The sequence below is a fragment of the Platichthys flesus genome, chromosome 8 (assembly GCF_949316205.1).
Source record: "Platichthys flesus chromosome 8, fPlaFle2.1, whole genome shotgun sequence".
NCBI lineage: Eukaryota > Metazoa > Chordata > Actinopteri > Pleuronectiformes > Pleuronectidae > Platichthys > Platichthys flesus.
The window spans coordinates 18,458,568-18,478,272 of NC_084952.1; the positions used below are offsets into that span (position 1 = coordinate 18,458,568).

Genomic DNA, 19,705 nt, shown 5'->3' on the forward strand with positions numbered 1-19,705 from the left:
TTTTCTGTCAACCAGATTCTTTGAGTCCCTACTCCCTCACAAGGCTAATGTTACATTGATTGTCAATACAGCTGGACAGGGCTGCTCTTCGGGGACGTGGGATTTGCCGTGCTCGTACAACCGTGCTGCAGCCGTATGGCCTGAGCACAGACAACTAATGTCCCGAGATGCCTCACGTACAGTTGGGTGCGAGCGTACACACAGACACACTGACATTACACAAAGCACATTTGTACATTTGGCAAAACTGTAATTAGTCTATGTTCGGTTTAAGGACAGATTGAAAAGCTAGAAGCAGGAGGGGGGAGGCGAGAAGTGGGAGAGTCATGGTGAATGAGAATGATAAATGATGGATTGAGAGAGGCCCAGCTAGACCCGGAGGTTTCCAGTGTGCGGGAGTTACAGCTGGCTAGCTCATTCCGCCAAAGCTGCAGATCTCATAATAAACATCACATGGGTAGTTGGGGCTGAAGGGTGCAGATTAAGCCGGGAGATGTTGGCTCTTAAAAGACTCCTGGATGATGCAGCCAGCCAAGAAGCTATTTATGGGGCGGCGGGAAGTGTATCGAGGCAGGTAGGAAGGGAAGGCTCCGGATGGGGGACAGTTTTTAAGCTGATTTATGCCCCTCAATCAGCGCAATAACAATAAACTGTCAACGAACACGCCACTTTTATTTGTAATTTATGGTACGGCACTCCTAATAAACCTATGTTTATTTCTCCCCTGTTCCTCCCTCCCTCCCTCCCCCTCCGCCTGCTCCCCCTGCTTTTCTCTCCACGCAGAGCTGCCCAGCAGTCCAGGTGGGCAGTTCACGTTCCGCCCGTTGCCGCCGCCTCCCCCGCCGCCGCACGCCTGCACTTGTGCCCGCCCGGCGCCCTGCACTCAAGTCAGCCTGCAGAGGAAGACCATGCCGACGCGGTGCCAGGCCAGCCAGGGGGGCCAGGGGGCAGACAACGGCTCGAGCACAGACCAGGCACAGCTTCACAACAGCTGGGTGCTCAACAGCAACATTCCCCTAGAGACCAGGTGAGAGAACGCTACAAGCTCCTCTCATTAATGTCCCCTTAAAAGGTTATTTTCAGTATGGTGTTTTTTTTTTTTTCTTAACAAGTGAGTGGAAAAAGGTGAGACGATTTAGCACGTTTGGATTAAAAACAGGGCTTCATTCCAACATGCATTTAGTCCAGGAAGACGGCTATGTTGTTTTGTACTGAAACTCTTAAAATAAAGATCCCTTCCAGGCAAACCACCTAGCTTCAACATAATGGCACTTGATTAAAGGCAGTTCTTTAATCTCACAAATGAGGATCATTAGATTAAAGAAGTCTTTTTTTCTCTTAAGGAATCTGGAGTCGGGAGACTTTCACAATTTATTAGAAAAATCTGAATAGAATGATTTGGAATGAACGTTGGACTCAAGAGTTGGTGAGGATGGAAATGTTGTGCTTGTGTAGTGAGCAGTAAGTGGAACACCACACAGGCCTCTGGGGTATTATTAGAGGACTCTGCTCACCATCAAAGTCATAAAGAATATTTCAGGTTTTTCTGGCTTCTTTTCATTTTCGTACCCCCCACTGCTGACAGTTTTACCAGAAGATGTGAATCTGAGTTTATACGATTCAAAATAAAATAAAAATTCAGTATCCAGTAGAAATTGTCTTTTCAGGAACACATTGTGATTCCATCCTCAATCGTTGTACCCGAGAAAAATGTTTCCTGAAGCCCCGGGGAGACGAATCTCAGGAATTTTATCCCATGCAAAAGCATTAAGCATATGCTTGCTGTATAAGTAATAATTGATCAGGGAATAATTAAGGAGATCCTCATTTGTGGAACTGCTTCCGAGATGAAGCAGCAAGGTGCAAAAGAATATGTTTGCATGACTAATGAGAGCTCAGTGCTGCAGCTGAATCCTGGTATTATGAGTGGGGACAAGATTGGCAGGCTGCCATGCCAGAAGAGGGTTTTTTAATAAGTTATGCATTAAGGCCATAATTAGATCTTACCTCATTTAAAGGATAGGAAGAATAAAATTAGATTCAGTGACAATTTAAATTAATCACTGGCCAGACATGACTATCACTGTAAAAGACTTGTCAGGAGTGCATTGTAATTACATTACTTGTGTGTGTGTGTGCGCTTTAAATGAAAATCCACCATAAACTAAATTTATGCTTTTTTTTTTTCAAATTGTTCCAACGATATTTGTTGAACATAAAGAACTCTCCCAAAGAACGATATGATTATAAAAGCAATTTCCACAGTGGCTCTGTATATTGGATGGTGGCTTTTGTCATAATGCATTTTTACATTTGGGACTTTATAGTTAAATAAGTTTAATTTGATAGTGCGCTATTAGTTCTGAACCATAAAATGTAATCATATTCATAGTCAACAGAGTAGTATCCCTCCCTAACATCAATCAGATATTATTGGCTCTTTTCTATCTGTACTTTTGGGTCTTCAGTGCTTAACTCTTTTGGATGGATTTAATATTCAAGCACCCCCCTCCCCTTCTTCTTTCATATTCTCAGATATCCTAATAATATAATGATTTTATAATTTTCACCCTGACGCTGCTATCGGCTCAATCTCAGGCGTGAGATTAAAAATGTATCAAGTGTTTACAAACTTAACACTGAGGAGCATGCCAATGGAATTATAAGTGATGCTATGACCTCAATAAAAAGTGGCAACAAAAAATTAATAATATCTCTCCGTGTCCAGTATACTTCCATTTTCCTTGATGCGAATCTGATGAATCTGTATTGAAATGTATTGACATTGCGTCAGCCGAGATTAAGATTTTCTGAAGTGTGCATGGATTTCCTATTCGGCTGCATATCCGTTATGTTTCTGGAGAAGGCAGCTTGTGTAAGTGGAAGGATGCAGATATGGTTATTCAATATATCTGACTGGATCTCACACTGTGTGTGTTAAGAGGCATAACAAATGTTGGGACTGTAATAAATTGACTGATACCCTGTCTTCTCCTCTGCCTCTTATCGCTAAGAAATGAGACTTGAATCTTAAGCTGTGCTTGTGCAGATACACAGGGAAGTCAGCTTACACACACACACACACACGCAGATTTGCTTAACTATCCTTATAAGAGTTTTACATTGACTTCCATTCATTGTGGAAGGCTTAATTAACCTCATCCTGAACCTTAACTATGACTACCTCAACACAACTCACATATTACATTTGACCTTAAACAGGAGCTTAGAGATGACATTTAGCCTCATCCGGACCAGGCTTTGGTCCCGATGATGTGTAACTCATCCTGACAAGGTCGTTGTTTATGCTTATGAAATAAGTACACACACACACACACATACACAGATATAATACACGCACCTACCACATATACCCATATACCTGTGCACAATGGCCTCCACCCATACTGCAACACACACACACTCATTCGCACATATCCAGGTAGAGACAGCCCTTGGGCAGTAGTCTCCGACCTCCTGAAGAGCGGGAACTCTCATTTTCTTCCTGTCTCCGGGGAAATCTGCCCTCTGAAATGAATTCAGAGCTTCCTGGGCGTTGCCTCTGGATATTGTCAGAGAAGATCAAAGGCAGGGAGCCAAGAAGAACAGTGAAGAATTTTTAAAAGCTTCTCACAAGACGAATAGGGCTGCACGCAGTGTTGACAAATGCAGTTGCTTCAACTTGATTCGGACCCCCCCTTTCTTTGTTAGCCACCTTCAGCAGAGCAATGATGATCCCACTTTGGACTCGACCCGTGATCTGGCCTCAGCTATGTGAAAAAGCTCACCCGTATTTGACATCTTTCTGTGTATGCTTGTCTTGTGTGGACATCTCTCCCTCTCGTTATGTGTGAGTGTGTCCAAAGTCTATCTCTGTCCTTTCAGGGTTGAACTACCATTGACCCTTAGGTGTGTGGCTGCTCCATGGGCAGCCTCCTGTGTCCCCCATCTGACTCACAGCCCTCAGCCGACACTTGCTGGGTGAATGGAGAGAGTAGGGGAAACAAACAGGGAGGGATGGTAGTCATCTGTCTCAGTTGTAGGGCCACGTTATGGATGCACAAAAATAGAGAAACACTCAGACAGTCATAGAGTAAAAAGGGGAGAAACAAATTCTATCGATCAAACCACAGGTCAGGTCAATTAACGAGTCCGAAACAAGACGTCAATATCAATGGGATGAGATTTGCTAAATGCACTGAAATTGTTTCCCTGTCAAATTCGTGGATGTTTTTCATTTTATTCTACAGTTAATTACTTTTTTCGATGCATGTTTTACCTCATGGAGAAGCAATTTGGATCCTTTCATCTTCGAAAAGTCCTTTTAAATTAAAGAAAATGCTAATAACAATACATTTATTTCACAAAAAAATGTATGCAAATAATTTTCTTTTAGATATTTTCCTATAATTTGCATGGAACTAATTAAATGATATACTTTATTCTGCCATGCATATACCCCAAACCATCCCTCCATCATTAATCTATAATGCTTATCCCCTGAGGGGTGGAGCTGGAGCCAATCCCAGGTGACATTGGCATGAGGTGGCGTACACCCTGGAGAGATCAGAGCCGGAATTATTTAAACAAAATTCTTTAAACTCTCCCACACTGGCAGAAATGTGCTCACGGTTTTAAGTACAATCTGTATTCAAGGCTGAATATGAGACTAAATGACTTGAGAAGATGAATGAGTTCCTGTCGAGGACAAATGGACGAGGTGTAAAGGCGGGTGCCGCAGTCTGGTGTCCAGCGACACTGTCAGTCGGCTGTCTGGCCCCGCTCTAATGGCCTGTCCTCTGTGGGCCCTTCAGAGACCACGGTCCTTGCAGCAGTCTGTGACCTCACACCTGCCGCTGCAGCACGGACAGAATAACACTTTTGGCAAGCTGCATGTCTGCCTGAACATATCGCACTCGCAGCCTGTATTAACCCCCAGAGAACACGCAGTAACCTAGGGCAATCATTGCAGTCTGTGAATTCCAGGAGCTCCAAGATATTCTTTTGTTATGGAAAATACACACACACCCAGCAGGAAAAAAAACAATGAGTCATAGCTGTTTAGTTTTTTTTATGTCGCTGGTGTTCTCTCCAGTATCGCCGTGTTTTATTTCTCCACACCAGCAGTCTTTGTTCCTATTTTTTTTTTTGATGTAAGTCAGTGTGGCCAGGAAAGGCTGGGACTACTTATAATTGCCTCCCCAGATCCACTTTTCCAAATTGCATAATTTCCTAACAGCCATATTTCTGCCTTCTCAACTGACACCCTCCTACCCTCGCCCTCCATTATCCAAACACAATATAGATGAAATGCTACCCAGATTAATTGCCCTTCAGTTTAGTTTCCTATCATCATCCGCCATCTAATGTGCTCTTTTTTCATAATGAAAATGAACCCCATCCTCATAACTAATACAGCTGTACAACTCAAGTAGTCACTTTGATGAGTTAAAAAAGGAATAGGTAAGTCACTGATCCTTGGCTGTCAGGGATTTTTCATTCTCCTTCATATGAGTGCTGTTCTGCATTAGCCACTATTGCACCGGAGAGGCAGGTTTTCGGGGGTTAAATCTGGGCTCCCTCTCTGATGAAGGACTTGGCCTGGATATGAGATGCTGGTTTAATATTCTGTCACTTAGGCTGATGTGCTGCCGTGGGTATATTACAGCGCAGTTGGTCGCATGCATTTTGTGGAAATGTTCTATTGTTTAAATGGTGATCGTGCACTAACTGTGAATAATGTCCGTGTTTTACAATTGTCACTTGCTTTATACTGCTCACCTACCAGAATTTATGGTGGAACATAATATAAATTGGGAGTGGCATCACGGAGTTTAGGGACTTTCTCAGGCTACTTTTCTTCCTTGATATCAGCTCTCTGGATTAATCCTTTCTGATGCATTACTTGCAATTTAAAGAGACCACTTAAATTAAAAGCACACAAATGCGGCCAAACATGTGGGATATCAAGGGTTTAACTGAATTACATGCTCCTATAGTACTAAGAGCTTTTCGACAAGGTAAGGTTCGGTAAGGTTTAGTTAGGACTTCACGTGGCAGCAAAGTGGAACAGTCTGTTGCGTGTGTGTGTGTGTGTGTGTGTGTGTGTGTGTGTGTGTGGTATCTGAATCCTGAGCCTGACTGTATGCAGTGATTAAAAAATTGCAGGAGAGGGCCTCTTCTAAAATCTGCCACCTTTGGGGCCCTTTAAATGAGTTTCAGTCAGGCGTGCTTCCGTGTGAGACTGAATTCTACTGAGTGTAGATTTGCATGAATATAATCAGAATAATATAATATATAATAACTAGATAGGGTACCTAAGAGAAGATGATGTCTGTGTTGTGCCGAGGTAATTGACAAAGCCAGTGAATCACTGTCCTATACAACAACTGTGATTGTTTCCAACGTCACACCATAATCTACTTAAGAAAGACACAGGAGGTGGTCCCGGAGGTGACAGGTAGTTTGTGGGACACAGTGCGGAAAGGCTTCCTGCTCTTAAGATAAAGATGGCAATTAATTGACGGTTCTCCAAACAAGTCCCCTGAACAGCGATCGTCCAGTCATAGCTTAACAACCGTAAACAGGCATGGATCGTTCTGTCAAGTTATGGGTTTGTCATGCCAAGCAACACAGGCTGAGGTCACACCCTTTTTTTATTGGCTTTCAGAGCAACAAAAAAAACCTTTAAAAGCAAAAGTGTGGCGAATTGATTAAACTTATCTGCTTTGAGGACTGCAAATATTAGCATGTATGGCTAGCTAGCACTAAGGCCTTTTTACAGCAACCACACATTACTCTACTACTATAACAATTACAAGGTCACGATCGCTTGTCCACGGCTTAGTTTGTCAGCGTTTAGGGTAATAACAGCTCTTTAAGGATGTTTACACTCCTGCAGCACCCACCCAAAGCACAGTGGTTAATCATCAACTCTATTATGGTGTCAAATGTGAAAACATAGAGTGATTTTATAATACTGCCAAAACTATACTACAGCAACACTGCCAGAGGAAAACGTTTCTTTGTGTCTTAACTCAATTAAAAGATTTAAGTGCTTAACTTGTTGGAGCACTTTATCGTGTATAGCATTCAGCCATAGTTCCTGGGACTTTATATTGAAACAAAGATTAGCATCAAATCAATGACTCAATGACTGTCAATACTCATCTTTACTGTTCTTACTCAAGTAGGCCTAAGTTCTGTCACCACCGCTATAATCATAGACTGATATGGAGTGAAGCTAAAGCGTCTTGGTCACTTGGTGTCTGCCTGCAGTTCAGGTCTTAAATCCAGCCTCCTCCATGTTAGTGGATAGGACATGGACCAAACTAAATACTGTCGATTTTCACACTGAAATATGTCCCAAGAGCTTATGTTCCAGTATGTTTGGTTTTAACTAATTAATTAATGCTATAAAAATCCATTGAGACTGTGTAGACTCTGACTCCAAATCTGCAAGATGTTGGCGTTCGTATCTTGAATATTTTAGCTCAATTTCTTGACAGTGTGAGGCAGTGGAGGCCCGTCGTTCATGTTTATATATAGGATATGGTTCAAATCTGCTTGAGCAGTTGTCATTACAGATTCAGTTGACAGTCGTCTCTAATCAAGAGCGCTTTGTTTCATTGATCGTTCAGGATATTGATAATGAAACAGACCATGTATTTTGCTTTTTGTTTGTCCCACAGACACTTCCTCTTCAAGCAAGGCTCTGGCTCATCGGCTCTCCTGTCAGGGGCGGGGCAGGGTTACCCCCTGACCTCCGGGACGGTGTACTCTCCTCCGCCGCGGCCCCTCCCTCGCAGCAGCGTGACACGACCACTGTTTACCTTTAACAAGCCTCATCGCTGCTGCAACTGGAAGTGTACTGCCCTTTCTGCATCGCTCCTCACGCTCACCTTGGCCCTGCTGCTCACATATGTCATCGGTGAGTCGCAGTGCACTACACCTAACGAGGATGCAATGTTGTCATGTGTGGCCAGAAGTTTTTTTAGCGTTTGTTCAGACTTTTTTTTAACGAATCGACGTTGTCAAAACAGAATGCAAGAGGAGCGAGGAAATTGGGCGGTGTTTGGAGAGAATGCCTAATTAATTCAAACAGGGCTCAATACAGAGAGAAAATAACAGAAACTTTTACATGTACACAAGTATCGAAGGGTAAAAAAAAAGAAAAAAAGGATAAAAAAGAAAGAGAAAAACAGAGACAGAAACAGAAAAGAAAATCAATAGAGAGAAAAGATGGACTGATTAAAAGTTGGGTTTAATAGCAGCAGGAGATGTTTTCTAAATTTGGCACTCTGTGAAATATTCCAAAATTTAAATTGGCACTGGTAATTACTCTGTGATGAGAACATGTAATACATTAAGTACTTATTAATTCACCTCCCCTCTCTCTCACACACATACACACACACACACACACACACACACACACACACACACACACACACACACACACACTAACCTTATTATAATTTTAAGCCATGTTGCCTGTTTTATGTTAATCCACCCTTTTATGTTTTAGCCTATTACTTCATTGTGCTTTCTTTAATGTTACATTTTTTTTATTTGTTTTAAGTTGAGATCTTATTATTTATCTCTCACTTTTTATTTTAGTTTTTATCACAGCTCTGCAAACTTCATTACTACTTTTATGAATATATCTTTTTCCCATCTTATCTCACTAATAAAACAAAGAACTAGGGCTGATACATATCTACAAATTTTATAAGGGAATAATCTACTATATACTTCACAGTTTTAGTTATTACTTACTTTAGAGGGTAGGATTATATATAATGAACTGATACAGACTATATTGCCCAACAGAACATAAAGTAGTGTGATTACTTTTTATTTACTTTAAATACTTTAGGTTTTTCTTGTTGAGGATACTCACATACTTTTACTTTGACACAGGATATTAATTGTAATGGAGTATCGTCATATCGCAGTTTCGGCTGAGTAAGCCCCTTATTTCCGAGCTGATACTTAGTAGTAATTTGGATCTTTAACGACACAAGAGTTTTGAGGAAGTTGCAGTGTAGTCTAAAGGATTATCAGCAAAGTTTGGCAAAGTCAAACACAACATTTATTTATCGATCCCCTCCGATTGCACCAATTCCCTGTGAGTCCTCAACCTTGGCCCAGCCCTCCGCCCCATCACACCGTCTCCCCTCTACCGCCCCGAGAGCAGATAACCCACCCTCCACCCAGCCAGTTCATTTCCCTCCTGTGGTGGTGCTCAAGGTCACGCCGGAGCAGGCGGGGGTTTGCATTAATCACACACACTCACACGCGCACACAGACCAACACAGACACACATACTGGTGAATCCATGCAGATTAATCCCTAGGCTGAACCATGCTATTCCATTAATGTCCCGGCCCCGGTAATTAGTGCATTAGTGAGGAGTGTGAGTGATGACTTGGAGACGACATCACCTTTTAATTGGTGTCATGCTCCACTCCTGCTTGGCAATGATTGATCCTCGTGTTGACATCGCCATGGCAACTGTGCCAAGATGTATGGGATGTAAGTACAGATGATATGTAAGCCTGTAAATCAAAGATATTCAAATAGTGAGATTAAAGTGGTCATGGACTTAATGTCTTTGTCTAGGGGGAGAGGTTGAGACACAGGCCACCAGATGATTAGGTTCTCTCATTACATAATGATTCAGTAATTTTAATGAATTAATTAACAGTCACTGACAGGAACCGAAAAATGTCTCTCTCCCTCAGTAGTTTTGTGTGGTATTCTCATCTTCATCAAATAAGAGCCACACTGAATTTTGCTTTAAGTCTGTCTCTTATTAAATCATGTTCTGAAGATTCATCACTTTTATCAGTAATAATGTAATACAAAGCAAAATGCATTAATTCAACTTTTAAAATATGATAATTAATTTTACTTTATTCAAAATATAATCAGCTAGATTATTCTGCGGTGCCTTGGTAGGGAGGCGATTTGTCTTATACATATTTTAATATTTATAATAATTATATTATCATTGCGACTTTATAATTTAAATTTCTTATTTAAAATTGTTATGTATTAAAACCCTCCACTACACTGAAGCATTAGTTTAGGGACAGACAATAGAGACTATTTTGATAGTAGATAGTGGATTTACAAGAATATGTATCAAACCATCTTTTAGTCAAGCATATCAGCGTTAAGCATTTACTAAGCTGAGTCAGAAAAAAAAGATATAATGAAAGAAGAAGTTGGTTACAGTACTAAAGTTTTCACATTAATATCGACTTCTCGTTGTGATCCTGCAGGCCTGGTAAATAAACAGTGGATTGTCTGTCAGTTTGATACAGCAGATAGTGCTGTTTGAATCAAGACATTTGCTAGGTAAATAAAAAACCTCGACATATTCCTTTTCAGTCGTGCCAAGCCAGAGCCAAACATTTCAGACTGTTGGAGACGCTCCACCCCCCCCTTGGTGAAAATCATCTTAACGCAGCTGTTACATTTGGCAGAATCTTCCTCTTTTCTCGTGATGCTCAGCCAAACTATGCACTGCTTTGCCGCAGTCGTGCGTGGTGCACTGTGGATCAGAGCTGGTAGCTGATCTCCCATGCTAAATGGCGCTGCACGGAGCGACCAGTGTTGTAACAGCGAGGTCTTGAACACTTGATGTAGCGCTCAGACGTTCTCTGGATAGATTTTATGCTTTCCTAATACCCACCTCAAATTATTGCCAATCCTCAACGCTCTTTTTCTCTCTCCAATTTATGTGACGTGTTAATTAATTCGGGTGAAAAGTAACTCATCAAGTAATGGAGGCAATAATATTATGTCAGAAATTAAGGTTTCCAATTAGCACGACAATGGCACGATGCATGATTGCAGAGATAATGCCGTGTGTAAATGATTGCAGTGTATGCCCCCTGTTGTGATTAGCTAAGGCAGGCCTCTTCTCTTCCTCTACTGCCCTCTTCCCCCTCCTCTCATACCCCCTGGTGTTAGAGGGGCTGCGAATAGCTTTGTTAATTTGTTTATCTCCCAACGTGCCCCTCCCACCCGCAGTCGTAGCTTGTTATTAAGCACAACACGGCCATCAGATATGAGCAGCAGGCATTATGATAGCAAACGGGGCATTTAAGGAGAGATAGAGGACAGATTAAGATTGCATCTGTAATCTTAAAGAATATTGCGCCTGACAACACGACCAGGCACTCATTTTCTATTTTGAACCTCATTTAGGTTCTGCCTCCGTATAACCTACCAACTACTGCTCTATCATGCTGTCAAACAAAAAGCTAATTAGAGTATTTCTGCATTAATGAATGTCTTGCTGTTTTAAACTGTTACAAACCCCGGCTGTTGAATCAAAGATGAGGAGAGTGGGATGTGTCAGTTATGAGAGATAATCATCTCCATGGCAACAGGGAGAAGCCAGTGAAATGAGCAAGTCAGCAGCTCCCCTGCAATCAAATGATCACATCCAAATCACATTTCAGTCACTCAGCACACACACACACACACACACACACACACACACACACACACAGAGACAGTGCACACTCCTTTATAGTTCTGTTGTGCAGTAGACGTGATGCTTCAGGGGACCAGGCGGTTCCATAAAGAGCCCAATGACTCGTTAGTGGCTTTAAGTTCATTACTTTCACGCTTCTTCTCCCACTAAATCTACTTTCACAGTAAGATGGTAATTCAGAGAATCTGCTTAGGAACATGGCCATTAATCACAGGGGTCAAACTCCGGATAGCCTCCAACTGAACTCAAATGAAAAAAAGCAAAAGTGTTTATTAGAGCTACAATAAATTATGACTTTAATCATCAACAAATCTGCGGATAATTTTCTTGATGTAGTTCCCCAGAGCCGAAGGTAATACCATCACATTACTGCTGATTACAGCTTATCGTGAAAAGGGGGGGGGGGCTGTTGTGTTCTATCTTGTTGACCACCCTGGCTATCAAAATTACAACATTATGCATTACACACATTAATACCCAAAGGACAATTACTCTGATGTACATTTACATTTTACAACAACGTGCAAGTCATTAATGTGTAGTACAGACGTAAGGACTCTGAGGATCTGTGGTGATCTTGGAGCAGCGATATTACCCAGGGCTCTTTTTTGTGTTCATTTTAGTCATCCATTTTCTGTCAGACACTGAAAAGATGACACTAGCAACCCATTAAGCCTAATCTTGGTGAAAGGCAGCATCAAAAGTAGCATTAGGAAATATTATCGATAAAAGGCAGCTGTTGCATCACTTTTGTGAGAGTAAGAATAGGTGACTGCAGACGGCTGCACATGCACCGCACTGGGAAACCTCCCTCCTTCAGCTGCTATCACAGCAGCAACAGAGGAGAGAGCGAAAAGAGAGTGTAAACACTGATGTTGCCATGTTTGCCGGCCGGCTGTCACTATTGCTGTTCTGACATGAGTCAAACTCAGTGGACCTATTGGCTGTTAACAGTGATGGATTAGAAATCACGTCACCCATCATTAACCCCTATGTATTCAACGTAAAAAAAAGACTTAAAAACATAAAAATCTAAAACAGCAGTGAGGGCTAATTTGCTTTAGGCAGCAGCACAGACTGTTTTTAAACATGGACAACACGTCTCCACTTCCTTCCATCATCCAGAAAATAAGCTAAAATATATCGGATACAAACACAGCCATCTTGCACATTTGGAACTTACTGGAAAAATTAAATGGGAACAAACATCATTGAAATCGAAACGGATCTAAAATGACAGAAATTATATAAGAGAAAAAAATTATTTGATGAGGACTTTTTAGTTTGGTCAATGTCCCCCAGGAGTCGGATTTATTATCTATCTTTATATACAGTCTATGCACACTCGTATTATAGCAATGGAAGGTTTGTTTTATCAGTGGAACTGCCCCAAAATTGCAAGTGACCCCCCAAACTTAATTAAAAAGAGAAGAAAATAAATACAAAGGAATGTGTTTGTCTAACCACTAAGAAAAGCAGTGAAGCATCATAGGTTAACTTTTTTTAATTATATAATTATTTGTATTAATATTATTATTGCTGTTGCTGTTGCTTTTGTGCATAGTGTAATAGTTGTTTGCTCTTCAGTGTTAAGTTTCTAAGGAGGATAATTATTCTAATAAATTAATTGATATTAGCTGAAAATATAAACAAGTACCATACTGAATTAGGAAGGAAAAAGACAGCTGCCCCCCCCCCCCATCACCCCATATTAGGATGCAAATGGCTCGGCCCGCACCTGCAACACGTTTCACGTGATTAATGCTAAAGTAGCTAACAACTAATGCTAACTGGTTTCCACAGCAGAGAAAAGAAGGATACAAAGAGAAGAAAGCATGTTTCTATTAGAAAAGAGGTGGGTGGCTAATTATGACTATTAAAAGAATAGCTATTTTAGATGGCAAAAAAAAGGGGCAAGATAATATAAACAATTATCTTTTAATTAGCTGTAAATATAGCTGAGGAAGCTCTACTAAGTTGTGGGGGGGCAGACTATATCCCAGCACTTACTGGTTTCTCACAGTGGCTCACGCAGATGCAGCTCATTTAGGTTTCAGGCCTAAACTGGTCGGTTAATTAAACCTGGCTCACAAGTTGCACAACCAGCAGCTGCTGTGTGAAGTGTAGAGCTGAGGCTGATCAAAGTACCTGGAGCAAAGGAGCTGATGCCTGCTCAACAAAAGTTGCTAGGTTTGGAGATAAGGCTCGTTTGCATCATGTTAAATTTAAAGGGCTCTGAGATGTTGGCAGCACGGGTGACAAAGTTGTTATGTTGTAAACGCTGGAGAGAGAGGAGTGTGGAGACGAGGGCGGACGTAGGCTGAGCTGTGCGCGCCTGTAGATAAAGTGACAATGGTGTCAGATGCTCTGTGCACTTTAAATATAAGATGTGAAAAACTGATACAAAGAGCTTTAAAGGAATTGTCTGGTCTGACAACTTGACGATGTTTCCTATATGTGAGGCACAACCTCTGATGGTTGGGTGTAAAATCATCACACTTGAACAGTCACAGGTATTGATGCTGATTTGGTCACATGTAACACCTGTGGAAAAAACATTCTATGTGTCTCGGATCCTAACTTTAGGGAAATTGGTGGTTTACACTTCTTCAGCCCATATCTCTCTCACCTAGAACTTACCACCTTACACATTCCTCCGCTAAGGCCCAACAGCACCTATATAAAACCATATTTAAATTTACATTTGGATTTCACCCACTCAGAGATATCAGTCCGCTACACATGTCTGACTTAATTTGTATTCAAGATCCATGAATTATTTTTTGAGAACTATAGGAAAATGTAGAAAAACCCTTGTCTCTTGAAATTTTAAAGAAAGTGAAAAAAAAATACAATCCTGAATCCGGCGTGTGATCCGTATCTGCATCGACATTGAATGATTGTTTTTCGTGATCCATGTCCTGTTAACAAACAGACTAAACCAATGCAGACACAAATTTTTACCTCCTTGGTGATGTAATTAGGATCCAAGCCCCCCCCTTAACTTTCCCTTCCATAGGTTTTTCATCTGATCAAATCAACATGCCGACATCTATTAAGGATTGTCATGGTGCTTCCCTAAAGTGTGAGCATTTGACAGAATGACCAGCGAGCGAACTCTCGTCAGGCATGAGAGAAGTTGTCTTACATTGGTCTCAGGCTGGTAATAATCCATCCTTCAGCATCAGTGCTCCAGGCTCTCATCAATGTTTAATAGCTAACATAGCAAAACCGGGAACTTGAACACAGAAACCTTCTCAGCTGCAGATGTGAAAAACATAAATAATAACTTTAGTGGAGGGGAAAAGCTTTATATATGCTCCACACAAGAAGATAATCGCTTCCATTCTTGATCTGATTCAACCCTGCCCACGAGCGGGTTGATGATTTGAGGCTGATCTGAGCAGATTATCAGGCCAGTGTGAGGGGTTTACATGTCACATATGATTTAGAGCTGCTCTTCGCGTTTCTCTTTGTATTTATTCTGAATGGATGTTTGATCAAATTTCTGTGAGTTAAGTCCCCTGAATCGCTATTCTGAAATTGCCAAGTGCGTGATTCTACATTTTGACTGCATAATCTAGTGTGAGCATTCTCACAATCAAAAAGCTTGAGACCTGTTACATCTGTTTGTGGTCTAAAATCGAGAAAAAAAAAATAAGATTCAAAATGCTCTATTGTCTTTAGTGTTTGACTTTACTGTTGTAAATCTTGGCAATACAAGGAAGAGTTTACCTCTCTCACTGAATATGAGAAAGTGGGGAACAAAGATGAAAGGAGGTGTTCGAGCAGTTACATTTTCTTCGTATTTTAAGTATTTGTTGAGATTGTTTATAAGTGAAATGTAGTTATATATTAAGAAATAAGAAGAAAGGTTCAAACTCAAAAGCCCTTTGTTTAGTATGCAAACCGTATTTTACTTGAAAGGAGAAAACTATATTTATTTTATTATAGATAAATTATCGATAGGTGCAGCCCTATTGTTGAATTTCTATTTAATTGTTCAATTTTTCTCTTGTCAGTTTTTGACTTCAAACAGAGATTAAAAAAACTACTAGGCTACTTCAAAACATACATTACGATATCTGGGACCTTTGCTTGATGAAATGATCTCAAACTGGACCTCTATTTTAATACAATACCCCTCATCTAAAGTGTGGGAGTTTTTAGTGGCGCTATAAGCTCTGCAAATCAGAAATGGCTTATCGCGGCAGCACAACTGCTGTACGGGCAGGTGGAGGGAGGGTGAGAGAAGAGGAGAGAAGGAGAAAGGGACAAGAAGAAAAGAGAGGGGACGGAGAGAGAGGAGGAGAGAAGAGTAGGAGGGGGGGTTGTGTATGTGCCTTTATGTATGTGTTTGTTTTTGAGAGATAAATTATTCCTGTTAATAAAGCTCTGTGTAGCTTCAGCTCAAAGTTTCAGCGTTTCTCAAATTGTACAAATTTAACACTGATTTACACGTTGTTTTGATATTCCTTCAGAAATTTACTTAAATGTTACTTTGGTTTTGATTTATTTTGTTGTTGGACAGCTTAATGTAGATTTATATATTATTTTTAATTTAACTGAACAAGCTATTGTATCTCTCTTTTTTAATAACAAATAATCAGTTGTTTAATGAAAGAATTAAGAGTTAGAATTATCGATAAAAAAATAATCGATAAGTGCAGCCCTAGTTTGCAGCAGGTTTTAGTTAAGGCCATGATGATATCAAAGCCAAGGTCTATCTCTCTTGACAACAAATCGGAACTGATACGACTTTAACTGTTATGAAAATCAAAACTTGTGATTTGATCCATTTCCAATTTAAGCCATGCATCTTGTCACAGCTCTTCAGTCACACTAAGAACTTACATTTATATTTTTCTTTGTATTTTATAAGAAATACATTTACATATAAGCAAGTTTTCAAGTCAGTAACTGTGTGTAGAGTAATTATAGGGTCTAACAGATAGACAGGAGTGAAAAAATCCTTGGCCTAATTTTCCAGTGCGCCAATGTAAAGGACAAAGGAGCAAAGAGTTTGAACAAATCCATGTGGACACACAGACAAGCCTAAAGTAAGAAAAGATAGTCCAAGCCTAAATTGGAAAAAAGCTAAAATCTTCTGATTTACTCCTCCAAAGATCTCCTTCTTCTATTCACCCTGAACTGTGCCCCGTATGCAATCGGACGGCACAATCTGCAGGCCATTGCGAAGCATATTGCACTGAACTATGAGATGGTTGTACCGTCTGAGTGGGATAAAAAACATTTGAAAAGTTTTGAACATTGAGTCATAGCAGTTCCTGAAGCTATGGGTAGGTGTTACAGAGCGAGTGCAGACAAAACGAGGAAGGCAAAACAATCAGCACTAGACGATAAATGTGATCTCTGTGATGATGCTGTGTGGATTGCACTGCTTTCATTAGCGAATCGAAGCACCGCAGCAATAATAACCTCAGTCAAGTGACGAGTCAGAGTCCTGGGGATGGCAGTCTGTTCTGACAGCAGGTGGTGGGCAGGAGGCCAGACATGGGGAACAGAGGTGAAGTTTAAAGGGGGCCGGCTGAGTCCGGTGACGGCTGTTGAGGTGCTGAGTTGGCTAGGTCCTAATAAAACGTTACCTTCCCCCAAAAGGGTAATTTATGAACAAGTAATCGTCCTGTTTTGTCTCGGGTGAGCTGCGATCCTATTTATTGTCCAGCTCTGTTGACGAGGGCAACTGGCAACCAATTAGTGACTCAGTAATCCTGAGTGGGTTAGATAGCTGCCACAACCTTTTTTCCGGTAGGCACTGGGAAGGACAACCCGTTCTATTAGGAGTGCTCTTGCGAAGCACAGTTTAGTTGGACACAACAACACTGTCTCCCGAAGTGACTCAATCACAGTGGAGCAATGTGGTCTGCTCTCTGCATTTCACCTTTCAGTCATTCTGCGTATCTCAATTTGTTTGTGTCTGGATGCCTATGCAAAGGGTCTCATTATATTCAACTTCTTCTCTTTGCAAAGTGAAAAGTACACCGAAGTCGGACTTGCAGCAAATTTTTTCAGGATTTTTCCTATTCCCTTTCTGAGCTTGTTTACTGTCAAGTGTGGTCAGTGATCTTGCAGCATGGAAACACAAACATTGGTTTAAATAGCCCTGCTCTACCTGCTCACTTGGTTTTCTTTTTTTGGGGCTGGACATTATTAAAAACTGAAGAAAAAAAGCCTTATATACTTGTGTATCTGAGTCTAAATGCACTGTGTGTGTGTGTAAGCTTGTATGTGAAGGTGTGTGTGTTCTTGTGTGTGTGCGCTCCTCAGCCGAGCTTCTTTCAGCCAGCTGCTTCATGCCTCATTGGGGTCTGTATTGATTGGTCCAGTTTCTCTTTGTTTTCAGACCTCTGTTTTGGTCGTCTGATGCAGCTCTAAGGAACCCGCTGGCCTTTGCTAAAAAATGCCCTAACAGCCACAGAAGCCTTTGGTAAAATTGCATTAAATGGCTCGAAAGACTGGTCAGAAGGCTCTGAATGGTGAGAGAGCCCTTTGGTAAAATGTCTTTAGAAGGTCAGAGAGGCTGCAATGAAATAGCCTCAATATCTCCAATAGTTCACCGGTACATGCACAAGCACATGCACTTGCCTGTGCACTGTAACGCACACTCTTTTTTTCCCCTTTTTCATCTTCTCTGGCAAACACACTCACACGCTCCCGCACCAACACAGAAGCACGCAGGGATTGAGCTGTATGTGATCGGCAGCTGTGAGTCGCCGTCCGTCTGCTGTTAGTAGATGGTGGCTGCCGGAGGGGAATCTAACATGGCGCCGATCCCCTTCTCATTTAACACTATTCTGTCTGTTGTAACATGACTCAGCTTTCAGAAAGGGGCCATATCAGTAACACAGTGAGTGGGAGACAGTCAAGAGAGAGAGACAGCGAGGGGGGACTGTGACAGAAAGAGAAAGAGAGAGGAGGCGTGATTAGAAATGAAAGAAACAACAGAAAAATGTGTGAAGCAGAAAGCTGCGATCTGTTGGATTTGGTGCACTGTCGCTGCCGTGACCAGGTCGATGACAGTGACGGCGAGTTTTACTGGTAAATAAACACAGGGATGTACAGCACATCTCATCATTCAGGACATGAGAAGTGTGTCACCACCTCCGCTCTGCCTTTATCCCGTCATTTCGTCCCTTTGATCCACACAGGACTTTCCATCCCAGATAAGTAAGGTCACACCGATGACGAGTCCGTAGGTTTATTCCAGTGAAGACATTTCTCCACGAGTCCGCTGCTTGCCCACACACACACACACACACACACACACACACACACACACTCTTGGACCCGAGCAAATGTCAGCAGTCACACATACACGCTCATGCACGTAAACGTACACACTTAAACAGTCATGACAGAAGCATTAGTAGCTTTCAAGGGCTTGGTGGAGGGGAGTAAGAAAAACACTTTAGTACCTCTTGTCTGTCAGAGTGGAGCAAGGGCCGATAGGCGAGAAGGCGGGAGGGCAGGGGGACCCTCAGGCGCTCAGTCTCTACTCAAACGTTGACTTAGACACCGATTTGTTTTATTGGCTCTGAAGTCCCTCTCCTTCACTCTCCTTCACACTTGTTTTCCCCATTTGTCTCCCCTTTCTCCCTTTCTCCCTTTCTCCCTTACCCCCGCCTCTCCCGCTCTCCCCCGTCTTTTTTATCTCGCTCTGCCCTTCTTTCCCTCGCTGCCTTTCTTTCTCCCGTCCCTCAGAAGTTGTGGCTTAGCTAGAGGCTGACACATCCATGCAGAACTTGGGGGAGCAATCGCTTTTACTGTACATGCTAAACTACACACTAACTCGAATGACTGATGCTCTTGAAAGCGTTCGCTGCTGGGCAAAGCCAGCTGTAGTCTTTGGTTGTCAGACAGGATACCGTCCGCGGTTAGCTATGTGTATGAGCGAAAGCGAACTTGGCAATCAGGCCCGGGTGTGTTTCCGCTTGTGCGAGAGTATTGATAAATCATTTTTAACTGACTGCAGTGCTACCTTAGCTGTAATGGTTATCGATAAGACAGTATATTCACAGTCAATCTAGCACAGTGTCCAGCAGTCCGGCTCTGGACCGTTACAAGCACCACATAACTGCAAGTAGTGCAACAAGCATTAAAAAGGAACATTCACACACACACACACACACACACACACACACACACACAAACACACACACACACACCCACTTC

General features: G+C 41.7%; 1 protein-coding gene across 1 annotated transcript in view; it reads left to right on the forward strand.

Annotated features, from left to right (window-relative positions):
- The window catches only part of tenm1 (teneurin transmembrane protein 1), a 172,042-nt gene that overhangs the window by 53,262 nt on the left and 99,075 nt on the right, over positions 1–19,705 (forward strand). Inside the window, exons 4-5 of the mRNA XM_062393798.1 lie at positions 784–1,027; positions 7,692–7,930. Coding sequence (XP_062249782.1) covers positions 784–1,027; positions 7,692–7,930 — 483 coding nt within the window. The remainder of the gene's footprint in view (positions 1–783; positions 1,028–7,691; positions 7,931–19,705) is intronic.